Genomic DNA, 12842 nt, shown 5'->3' with positions numbered 1-12842 from the left:
GAACTTTACATGACTGGTTTTCTTTCCTTCCTAAATTGTAAGCCAGAGTCCTTGCAGAACATCTCACAAAAGAACTGATAGCCTGTGCTAGCCAGGATGTTAGGTTTAAAATGTAGCTGTTGCTATTGGTTCTTTTTTCCTCCAAATGGAACACATTACTTGGATTTTTTGGCTACTCAGCTGGAGTAAAGGCAAAAGATAAATGAGAAGGGTGATAAAGGAAGACCACATCTAACAAATCCAACATTAAGAAAGCAAAATCCAACCCACAGAATAGTAAGTATTTCAGCAATGTTCTCCTACAAGGATGATATATCAAGGCTGAATACTATTAATAAATCCATTGAAGCCGGGTGTGGTGGCTCATGCCCGTAATCCCAGCACTTTGGGAGGCCAAGGCAGGCAGATGAAAAGGTCAGGAGTTTGAAACCAGTCTGGCCAATATAGTGAAACCCTATCTCTAATAAAAATACAAAAAATTAGCTGGGCGTGGTGGCGGGCGCCTGTAATCCCAGCTACTCAGGAGGCTGGGGCAAGAGAATCGCTTGAAACTGGGAGGCAGAGGTTGCAGTGAGCCAAGATTGCGCCACCGCACTCCAGTCCGGGCAACAGTGTGAGACTCTGTCTCAAAAACAACAACAACAACAACAACAACAACAAAAATCAATTAAAGTATAAGGTGAAACACTGTAATTAAGACAAACAAATGACTTTGTGCTTACCTAATAAGCCAGATGGGTCAGACCTATGTTCTACTATCTTATAGGTTGTTTCATAGTAGGTTCCATTTAACAGACTTCATTGTTAATAAAAACAAACCATTTATCAACAAATTCAACTGAATGTTTATTTAGTGTCTCAGCATTAAATTTTAAGTGCCACAGCACTGGCCTAGCCAAACCAGAATTAAATAGATGTCATTTACTCATTATAGACAAGATCCTAGTGATTCTTCACTCAAATATTAAATAAGAACCTGCTACATACTGACATTGTGCCAGGAATAAATTGGTAAACAACCCTTCTCAAAGGGTTGACTATTTAAGAAAACAGGATCCCCTCATTACTTTATCACAAAGAGCTTGACCTGAAGAGGAGGGAATCAAGACTCTAAACATAAAAGTCAGCAGTTATGAGAGCTTGTATGTGCAGGTGTTAAGTGCTTTATTTTTTGAAATAACCATACCACCTACATACTGTGAATAGCTCAGGGAGGCAATATTAACGTCTCAAGGAGAAAGAAAGTGAGGCAAGTTAGATAAGCTAGGAAGTGGCCATCTTGGGATTTGAACTCTGGTCTGTCTGGTGCCAAAAATCAGTGCTTTTGACTACTACCATACACTCTTTCTTGACTGAATAGACTTGCAACTCGGTCTGTCGAGAATTTATATAGCTTAAACAACCAGTCCAAAAAAGAAAAAATATTTCAGAAAAGAATAAATGTTCAAATCTGAATTTAAACATTGTAAATATTTACCTTTCAGTTTATCCTGAAAATAAGTTATTTAAGGAAGCATTCAAATGAGTTAACTATCCCTTCTTATGTTTTTAAAATCTACCATAGAAAAAACTCTCCACAGGTATTCAAATCTTTTTTACGAACAGCAGTAAGTTAATATTTAGTAAGTTAAAAAGTACATTGTCAGCAGTTGCATGAAGACATACCTGAGGGATGGCACCATAGTTCCAGATATATCCTTTGTACGGGAACAAATTCGCAACATAGCGAAGTTTTCCTTTTTTCACATCTTGTTTAATGGGGTTTAAAGGGTCCTTTGTAGCAATCTGAAATAAAAAATTTCAAATCGTTGCATATTTGGATGTGAAATACTATTCAAATAAGGATCTGAGGAAATGAATTATGGTATCTATGTTCCCTAATTCCACTTTAATGATATATTCTATCCCTAACAATTTTATAATTGAACTAAGGTGCTTCCATAATCAGCCACTAAGTGGAAAGGTTATGTGAGGTATAAAGGAACTATCAAGAAGGGAAGAAGAACATTTACTAATTCTAGAAAGCAAAGACTAAAATTACCTGGAATAAATTCTAATGTTTGAGTAATAAAAATATTGTAATTTTTATTAAAAGGGCAAAATAAATACTATCCAATTTTATTTTCCTTTACAGAATTTAAAATTATTCAAATACTCGGGTATTTATTACACACAAAAAATGTGATTACTGTAAAAGAGTATGTGGTATAAAATGTTACAAATATCCATAACAAAAAGGCAATGATGGTAGGTATCGTCAGAAAGAAACTAACACCATGCAACTGAAATTCCAATGAGAGTATCTGTGGCTGGGGTGACTAAAGAGGGGTCAGTGATGGGCTTACAGAGAGTAAGAGGAGAAAAAGTAATTCTAGGTTTTGGGAACATCGGAAGCAAAGATGTTGGGAAGAAAAGTTTGGGGCATATTTGTAAACAGTTGAGTTTAGCTGGAGCCCAAAGGGAAGACTGCTGGCAATGGGAGATACAACTAGAAAACAGACTGGGACCAGACGGAGAAAAACCTTGGAGTTCAGATAGTTCATCCTTGATCAAGTCAGTGTGACTAGATCAAAACCAATATCCTAAGTCTGACTCAAATTGAAGTGAAATATTACCTCCATTTTTGCATTAGACCAGCGTGGCACTTCAACTACCATGTGGAACACATCCTGAAAAAACAGAGAAAGTGAGATGGTCACAGGAGCCAATTTGTTCTTTGAGGGAGCATGCACTATTTCTTCCAAAGTCAAACTGTTCATTGTATCAGATCTTTGAAGTCAATTGGATTTTCAACAAAACGCATCAAAAAAAAAAAAAAAAAAAAGAGAATGATGGATGAAGAAATAATGCAATTATAGGAAAATATTCATTATAGAATCAAGGTGGTCAGTATATGATTGCTTACTGTATAGTTCTTCTTAATTTTTAATTACTTCTAAATTTTTTGTAGAGACAAGCTCTTACTATGTTGCCAAGGCTGGTCTCAAACTCCTGGCCTCAAGTGATCCTCCTGCCTCTACCTCCCAAAGTGCTGGGATCACAGGTGTAAGCCATCTCGCCCAGCCAACTTACTATATAAATCTTTTAACTTTTCTGTATGCTTTAAGTGTTTCAGAATAAAAATTGACAGTGGAAAGAATGTTCCTAGGAAGGAAACAGTTCTTAAATAAACATAACAGAACCTGTATCTCTGAAGAAGACCATCTTCAAAACACTCTCCAAAGGCCAGTGTTATTTCCTTCAGAGACACTGCAATTACTCAAAATGTTTTCAGAGCTTCCATTTCAGAGATGGTTTATAAGACAAACCCCAAGTCAGCCTAATTACTTGATCTACTTTAGTTTATAAGGCGAGCCTCCGTCAGCCTAATTACTTGGTCATACTTTAGTTTTAGCATCAAACAAAACTCATCAGCTTCATTATCCATATTATTGTCCCAATTTGGCTGTTTTTAGAAATAAAGACCCCCTCAAAATGACTTTGACTTTGAAGATAAGAGAATATGCTCTAAAAATATTTTAATCAATGATAGTTCTATTGTAATTGGCTTATAGCCTTAAATTGACTACTATAAAATGGATATATTCAGGGAGTAAATTCTCAGATGTGCAGTTTAAAAACATAATGAAAAACAAACCATACTTTGCCAACCCATTTTGCACACTGGAGTTAAATATGGCATAGGTTATTTAAACTTGAGCTTTAATAATTCAGAACACTAATTTTTTCAAGGAATAGAACTTTAACTGCAGTTTTTCAGTTTTCAGCCTCTACAAAGGGCACAGATGAAGCTAAATCTGTAATGACTGTTTTCTGTCACCCAGGCTGGAGCACAGTGGCATAATCTTGGCTCACTGCAACCTCCACCTCCTGGGTTCAAGTGATTCTCCTGTCTCAGCCTCCCAAGTAGCTGGGATTACACAGGGGCGTGCCACTACACCTGGCTAATTTTTGTATTTTTAGTAGAGATGGAATTTCACCATGTTGGCAGGCTGGTCTCAAACTCCTGACCTCAGGTGATCTACCCGCCTCGGCCTCCCAAAGTGCTGGGATTATAGGTGTGAGCCACCGCACCTGGCCTGCAGCTATGCTTATAAAATGTTCTTTTTTTTTTTTTTTTTTTTTTTGAGACAGGGTCTCACTCTGCCACCCAGACTGGAGTGCAGTGGCATGAGCTTGACTCACTGAAGCCTCAACCACCCTGGCTCAAGCAATCTTCCCATCTCAGCCTCCTGAGTAGCTGGAGCCACAGGTGCACGCCACCACATCCAGCTAAGATAGATAGATAGATAAAAAATATATATATAAAATTTTTTTCTGGTAGAGATGGAGTTTTGCCATGTTACCCAGACTAGTAAAGTACATTTTAAGAACTTAACTTAAAATGAAAGTCACTTGGTTACATCACTCTTTAGAATTACTTCTTTGCTACTTTCCATCAAAACACAGGAACTGATAAGCCACAAGGGAATAAGTCAAAGGTTTCAAGTTAATAATTACCTTGCTGGTACCAAGCAGAAAAACTACACTGATTTCAATTCAAAAGTGTAAAACTTCTGTCATTTTAAGTTCCTGCTGAAACCATGGAAGACTAAAGCATCCATGGGTTTCTGCACCAAGCCTCCTGACACCTCACCTACCCACTACAACATAAAAACCAAAAGAATGGAGATATTACTTAAATCTAGGACTGAAGAAAGTGCTGTATCTCTGTATCCCTCTAAAATAACTAGATAGTTTAGAAAATGTAACCCTGATTGTTCATCCTGGGTAGAAAACCTCAGAACCAATCTTTGGCTACATTTCACCTTGCCCACTAAGTTTTCAAGAGTTTTGTCCACTTCTCAGGCGTAAAAATGAGATCTGTAGGTCTGTGAAAAGAAAAGTCAGGGCTCTCAGTTTTCAGCAGCAGTACCCTAAAGATTCACAAGATGGAGCTGTTATGACATGAAAGATCAACTGAAGAGCTCGCCAAGATTAGCTGTTAATTTTGTTAAAACGCCACCAGGCCAGGCGCGGTGGCTCGCGCCTGTAATCCCAGCACTTTGGAAGGCCGAGGCGAGTGGATCACCTGAGAGAGGGAGTTCAAGACCAGCCTGACCAACATGAAGAAACTGTGTCTCTACTAAAAATATAAAAATTAGCCGGTCATAATGAGGCATTCCTGTAATCCCAGTTACTCGGGAAGGCTGAGGCAGGAGAATTGCTTGAACCTGGGAGGCGGAGGTTGCAGTGAGCCGAGATCGCCCCATTGTACTCCACCTTGGGCAACAAGAGCAAAATTCCCTCTCAAAAAAAAAAAAAAAAAAAAAAAAAAGAAAGCCACCAAATGAATACATTGCTTCAAGAAAGATACAGCAAATAGAGCTGAAATAACTAATTCAAAGTTTAGAAACTATATTGAACACTTTAATAGCATTAAATGACAAATATGTGTAGACTCTCAAAACAGTATTACCTAATAACATAAATCTACATAATTAATGGGAAGGAAAAAAATAACAAGGAAGAAAACATCCTTCAGAAAATGGTGAGAGAATTCTGCAGCGAACAAAAGCCTGAAGGTCTGGTGCTTTTTAGAAATATAGCTGGGTGAGGCCGGGCGTGGTGGCTCACACCATTATAGGTGTGATTTATACCCATTATAGGTGGGATTATACCCAGCACTTTGGGAGGCCAAGGTGGGCGGATCATGTGGTCAGGAGATCGAGACCATCCTGGCTAACACGGTGAAAACCCATCTCTACTAAAAATGCAAAAAAATTAGCCGGGCGTAGTGGCGGGCGCCGTAGTCTCAGCTACTCGGGAAGCTGAGGCAGGAGAACAGCGTGAACCTGGGAGGCAGAGGTTGCAGTGAACTGAGATCACACCACTGCACTCCAGCCTGGGCAACAGAGCAAGACTCCATCTCAAAAGAAAAAAAAAAAAAAGAAGAAGAAATTAGCTGGGCAAAAACAGCAGGGAGTACCTGCAAAAGTCAGAGTCAATTCATTGATTTTTTTCAACAAATATTTTTTGTGGACCACCAGGATGTGCCAGGTACTTTTCCTGAAGACTAGCAATGAACAAAATAAAAGTTATTTTAACTCCCAAAGAGTTGGATTTCCAAATCAGATACTTCCTGCTGGTAGCATTGGTGGTGGTTCAGGGGTAGAATTCTCGCCTGCTAAATCAGGTACTCCAGCTTGTAGGCCTCATGCTACAGCTTGGGGTGAGTGACTCATCTGTAAAAATCAATGTTTAGCACACTTTCAAATTCATGTAGATGCTGTAGTAATACTTGTCTCAGCCAGGCGTGGCAACTCATGCCTATAATCCTAGCACTCTGGGAGGCAGAGGCAGGAGGACTGCTTGAGGCCAAGAGTTGAAGACCAACCTGACCAACATAGCAAGACCTGTCTCTTAAAAAAAAATTTTTTTTAAAGAGAGAGAGAGACGAGGTCTCACTCTGTCACCCAGACTGGAGTACAGTGATGCAATCATAGCTCACTACAGCCTCCAACTCCTGGTCTCAAGCAATCCTCCTGCCTCAGCCTCCTGAGTAGCTGGGCCTACAGGTGTGCACCACCACACCTGGTTAATTGTTTTTTAATTATGTTTTTGGAGATGAAGTCAGGATATGTTGAGCGGGCTGGTCTCTAATTCCTAGCCTCAAGCGATCTTCCCGTCTATGCCTCCCTAGTAGCTGGAATTACAGGTGCAAGCCATCCTGCCCAACTCTGTACTTATAAGGAGGGGGTGTCCCACAAACTTCAGCAGGAATTACTACTAAAGAACAACTTTCTTCTAGACATCCTGGCTAATAATTCAGAGTTGCCACTAGGTGAACAACAGTGATATTTAGGATTTTTCAGGGCAACTGATATGAGAAATTCAATGAATTTTCTAGCAACGGAGTTGCTATAAAACTATACTGTTTTTATGCGTTTTAATGATTCCAATATTCATGCACTTAAAAAATAGCGATTTTAAGAAATTTAGTACTACTCAGTTACAAATTCATTCCTTCTTCTTTAATCCCAACTGGTTTCAACTGTTACTTAGCTGAATCTTGGATTTACTATCTTGTGACCCCCATTGTTAGGACTTCCCAGAATGCATCCTCCAATCCTACCATGCTTTGGAGTCTCAGTCATTGGTCTGGCATCAGAGCTCTCAGCTCTGTTAACAGCTTCAGAAAAGAAGGAAGTTAAGTCTCCCTAAAGGGATGATTTTGGTAAACCCAATAAATTACCTTGCTGATAAACCAGTGGGGGATACGGGGAAAAGGCAAACTATAACTTTACCTCTGACTTCCCAAAGTCAGAAATATAACTATCTATTTCAGGCCAGGTATGGTGGCTTGTGCCTGTAAACCCAGCACTTTGGGAGGCTGAGGCGGAGGATCGCTTGAGGCCAGGAGTTCAAGACCAGCCTGAGCAACATAGACAGACCCTGTCTCTACAAAAAAATAAAAGTCTATTTCACTTCCCAGATTTATAATCATTTTATCAAGTAGTCAAGACGTTACAACAAAATGTTAAAGATGTCCAGATTCTAAGGAAATTGGCAACTCAACAAGTCTACATTGTATCACTCCATTAATCAAAAAGATTTAAAATAAAAATGTTTCAGGAATAGAAGAAATATCTCCTATATCTTGGTTAGGCTTATAACTTCACTAATTAAACAGGAATACTAATTACAGTAATATAGTAAGGGCCAGTCTCATCTCCAAACTGGTTAGAGTCTTGTGGACCAAGTCAGTAGTCTGACAAGTCATTTATTAATGACCAGGCTATGGCCATTTGGTAGGCTGGTATTACTAACGCAGTTAAGTACATATATAGGGAACATGCTCTTAATTTAATCACATCTCATCTTTAAATCTTAGCAGTTAAGTTCAATGTGTCCTTATTGAGATTTATTTCTTATCTATTTATTTTATTTCATTTTCTGAGACAGAGTTTCGCTCTTGTTGCCCAGGCTGGAATGCAATGGTGCAATCTTGGCTCACCGCAACCTCAGTTTCCTGGGTTCAAGCGATTCTCCTGCCTCAGCTCCTGAGCAGCTAGAATTACAGGCATGCACCACCACACCCAGCTAATTTGTGTATTTTTAGTAGAGACGGGGTTTCTCCATGTTGGTCAAGCTGGTCTCAAACTCCCGACCTCAGGTGATCTGCCCACCTCAGCCTCCCAAACTGTTGGGGTTACAGGCGTGAGCCACCGCACCCGGCATTGAGACTTATTTCTAACCCCGGATTTGGTCAATTCGATGAACTATACTACAGAATTACACCAAGTGGCTGACATTAGCATTTTCAAGTTGACTCATTGTGTGTTTCTCTAGATAACTTCAGAAATCTAGTAAATACCAGGCTTAGAAAGAAACACAAAAATCACCCTCTGGTACCACCACTCTTATTTATTTATTTATTTTGAGACAGAGTCTCACCTGTCACCCAGGCTGAAGTGCAGTGGCACGATCTCAGCTCACTGTAACCTGCGTCTCCAGGGCTCAAGTGATCCTCCTACCTCAGCCCTCCTGGACCACAGGCACCTGCCACCACACCCAGCTAAATTTTTTTTTTTTCTCTTTTTTTTTGGTAAAGACAGGGTTTCACCATGTTGCTGAGGCTGGTCTTGAACTCCTGAGCTCAAGCAATTCATCCACCTAGGCCCCCAAGAGTGCTAGAATTATGGGCATGAGTCACGGCACCTAGTCCACCCCCCGTTTTTAAATCTTTATTGTTTTGCAATAAAATTTGGAGAAAAAACAGTAGCGGTGGAGAGAATTTTCTTCTAAATTTATCTAGAGAATAAACATACAGCAAGAAGCTAATCCAAACCAAGCTTTCCTTTTTTTTTTTTTTTTTAACTTCTAGACTAGTTTTGGAGTATAAAATCCCTATCAGAAGAACTCATGTAGTTAAAAGAAAATGTTCCATCCCCATAAAGACGCTTTCAAAAAGGTATACCAGATTTCATCATTTCCAACAATACTTTACCTTATTCACTGCTCACCAAATGACAATGGCTCTTAACTCTGTTCTGGCTGTAAAGTTGGTAATATGATTCTAGAAGGATATACTCTAATTTGTTAAAAGTATATGGATACCTGAAATATTTCATCAACAGTGACAGAAGTCTATTTGAGAAGCTATCAGAAAGAAACACGATGACCGAAGTTCACACTGTTGTGCCCCTTATTCACTTAGAACTGTGACTTAGTAAAGAAAGACACGACTTACACCAACCCAAAAAACATTTGCTCAAAAAATTGTGTTAAGATTCCAAGGGAGATCATTAACTTATTAAAGAAATTAAAACATATACACACAAAACTTTTAGAATACTCATTTGTTTTCCAGTTACATAGATCTTCTACTCATTGCAGCTCAAATAAATGCCTGTATTTGCTACTGCACACTACCATATGTACCTACGTAGAGCAATAACTTAATTTGTCATGTCATAATTAAGAATAGGCTGCTGGCTGGGTGTGGTAGCTCACGCCTGTAATCGCAGCACTTTGGGAGCTGAGGTGGGTAGATTGTTTGAGCTCAGGAGTTCGGGACCAGCGAAAGTCTGTCTCTACCAATACAAAAAAACTAGCCAGGTACAGTGGTGCGCACCTGTAGTCCCAGCTACCCAGGAGGTTGAGGTGGGAGGATTGCTTGAGCCCAGGAGGTGGAGGCTGCAGTGAGCCAAGATCACACCACTGCATTTCAGCCTGGGTAACAGAGTGAGACCCTGTCTTAAAAAAAAAAAAAAAAAAAGTGGGGGGGGAGAAAAAGCTGCTATTTTTGCTATTTTTTCTTTTCAGATAAGCTTTATGATGACTACATTTTGAAAACAGATATTCTAAGCATAATCTGTTTATTTTAATGTCTTTATAATATCAAGCAAAAGGGTCTGCATTTCCAGTTGTCAAACTTTTCTGTTTTGCAATGACTAACAATTTTGACCATGGAAACGTTCCCAAGAAAAATGCATTTATGCCAAATTGTAGATAATATTCTTTTAAGTTTCTGAAGCATCAATCTGTTTGATTAGAGGCTTGACTTTCTTTCAGAAGGGAAAAAAAGAAACACATATTCCATATTTATACATGCTTCTATATGCTCCCAACAATCACCTGAAAAAAACAGAACCCTACATTGTCAGAATTAGAATTTAACATGAAAGTTTAAGATACAGAATAGAAAAATATCTGATTTCCAATCAGGTCATGATATTTGAGCACTTTAAGATTTACAGAAAGCTTTTATCTACCCAGTGTTTCATACTGTTTATTACCATGTTTTGGAAAATTTCTGGTATCTCAGAAGTTTTATGTTAGAAGATACTCTGAGCTATAGGTGCTTTTATATTTGATCCTAAAATTGATCCAGAGCAAAGGACATCCCTGCAATTTAAAAATATCCAGTGAGCCCTTGCCTTTACTTTCTCTACCCACTGGATTTGGAAATAATCAAAGCAGGGTACCCGAGTCAAAAGAGTTTCCAGAACTGGCTGGACTGATTACCTAACGGTATATGCCGAACTGAATAGCTACATTAAAAGGTCCAGATATGGGTTGGGCACAGTGGCTCACGTCTGCAACCTCAGCACTTTTGGAGGCTGAGGTGGGCAGATCGCTTAAACCCAGGAGTTTGAGACCAGCCTGGGCAACATAGGGAAACCCCATCTCTACAAAAAAATAGAAAAATTAGCTGGGCATGGTGGTATGTGCCTGTGGTCCCAGCTATTCAGGAGGCTGGGGCAGGAGGATCACTTGTGCCTGGGAGGTATAAGCTGCAGTAAGCCACGATCATGCCACTGCACTCCAGCCTAGGTGACAAAGTGAGACCCTGTCTCAAAAAAAAAAAAAAAAAAAAAAGGTCTGATATGGATATGAGTCCTTGGACATTTTTCCTTAGTGGAGCTGACTGAGCCATGTTAAAGGTACATGCTCACTTGATCATGACATTCCCTCATTATCATCCCTCAGACCACATTAGGAACAAAGTCCAAGGCCAAGCTCATAAGAATGTATTCATGTAAAATTAATCACAATGGATTTTTTTATAAAAAGAAAGAAAATCACACTCTAATGAATCCAGTTAATCAGATTTTTTTTAAAGGCTATAATCCAAAATGATGTCTACCACACCTTTATTTGTGTTTTAAACAAGTAACTTCCTTAAAAACAAAACAAAAGAATTCTTTCCGGCCTGTCAGACAGGAAGGCTCCTACCCAAGGTCCACTGAGGTCTAGACCACTGGTAAAATCCAGTCATAAGAGCTTGTGCTTTTGAGCTGGGACAGGGCAGACCAAGGGCAGAGTCTTCATTTGAGTAATCCACTTTATAGACACAACCAGTCCCTTATAAGACTTCAGTGTCCCTGAGTAATCTAAGTGAACACATTTAACAGGACACCAAAATGTAGCTTGTTTCCTATTTTGGAGTAACTTGAAGCAGCAATAAGTGTAGGTACCAAAACATCTATGATCATTCTGGTCCTTGGTAGGAATACAATCACTTATGAACACTGGGAAAACAGCTCTATGTCAAGAAAATGTTTTCTTCCTGTAGCACACCTGTATGCCAGGGTATTATCAATAAACTTAGGGTCATGATTTTATACCTCTTCATTGCTCAAAATGGTCTGAGATGCTACAGTATGGTATACATACTGTAATACAACAAGCAGATAATTCAAGCCAACCCAATGGGGCCAATTCAAGAGGGAAGGATTCTGCAGTTTATATCAACTCCCAGGAAATCAGATGTAACAAATTCAAGTTTCTGAATAAACACAACGCTGATACTCCCACAGGAAAAACACATGCCAATTAGAGGTCCCTCCTGTATTTGTGGCACATAATTGGCCTGGGGCTGTTTGCTCCATTGCCTCCAATTGGAGTCTTACCCAGGAAGGCTCCTCAGAAGCAATGCAAAATTTGGAATTTCTGGCAGTACAGAACTACAGCAAACTTCCTGGTAGAAGTGCAATGAATTTGTCTATCTAATAGTCACGCCCAGAAAAACAGTAAGACAGCACACACAAGAACAAAATTACTATTATTCTAGACGTGCATTGCAAAGTGATGTTCACGTGTGTTGTGTATTGACATCTAGCTAAGGAAGGTCAATAACCTATGTAATTCTTACAACTCAAAAACCTTTGTACTCAATGTGAATCAAACTTCCGTACTGAAGGAAAAAAATTGAAAGGTAGAAAAAGAAAAAGATATTTGCCCTTGTGTCAAGTTGCTAAATACAGTACAAACTACTTCCATTGGAAAGGAGGCTAAGAAGAGACGGGTTTTTTTAAAATGACTGTTTAAAGTTGTACTTATAACACATGTTCTTTGTAAAAAGATTAGACAATATAAGAAGACAAAAACGAAAATAAAACCAAGAGTCACGGGCAGTCCCACGAATCATAAATATTTTGATATATATTTTTATTGTTATTTATTTTCCTGAGACAGGGTCTTGCTATGTTGCCCAGTCTGGTCTCAAACTCCTGGGCTCAAGTGGTCCTCCCAGCACAGCCTCCTAAGTGGGATTACAATCGCCCCACACTCAGCTATTCTGGTGTATACAGTTGTAGACTTTTTTCCCCCTAGAAAAGTAAAGATTTTTACCAATTTGTGGTAAACCTACCAATCTGTGCTACGGTTAGGTTTCTTCTCACTGGTATATACAGGAACAGCTATTTCCTTTTAGAAGTCTGTGTGCCTACCTTTATTAACTCTATCTTAACTGTGCAAATCTTAACTGTACTAGCCCATTACTAAATTTTCCTATACTCATTGAATAATCTAGTTTATTTTTACTATTTCATAAAGTTCCCACAGTCAAAATTCTG

General features: G+C 39.1%; 1 protein-coding gene across 1 annotated transcript in view; it reads right to left on the bottom strand.

Annotated features, from left to right (window-relative positions):
* The window catches only part of PPA1 (inorganic pyrophosphatase 1), a 29784-nt gene that overhangs the window by 13024 nt on the left and 3918 nt on the right, over window positions 1-12842 (bottom strand). The window contains exons 3-4 of the mRNA XM_007963178.2: window positions 2616-2669; window positions 1666-1785 (exon numbers count right to left, since the gene is read on the bottom strand). Coding sequence (XP_007961369.1) covers window positions 1666-1785; window positions 2616-2669 — 174 coding nt within the window. The remainder of the gene's footprint in view (window positions 1-1665; window positions 1786-2615; window positions 2670-12842) is intronic.

The sequence above is a fragment of the Chlorocebus sabaeus genome, chromosome 9 (assembly GCF_047675955.1).
Source record: "Chlorocebus sabaeus isolate Y175 chromosome 9, mChlSab1.0.hap1, whole genome shotgun sequence".
NCBI classification, from domain to species: domain Eukaryota; kingdom Metazoa; phylum Chordata; class Mammalia; order Primates; family Cercopithecidae; genus Chlorocebus; species Chlorocebus sabaeus.
Note: the sequence above shows the minus strand (reverse complement) of the source record. Positions and strands in the feature narration are given on the sequence as shown.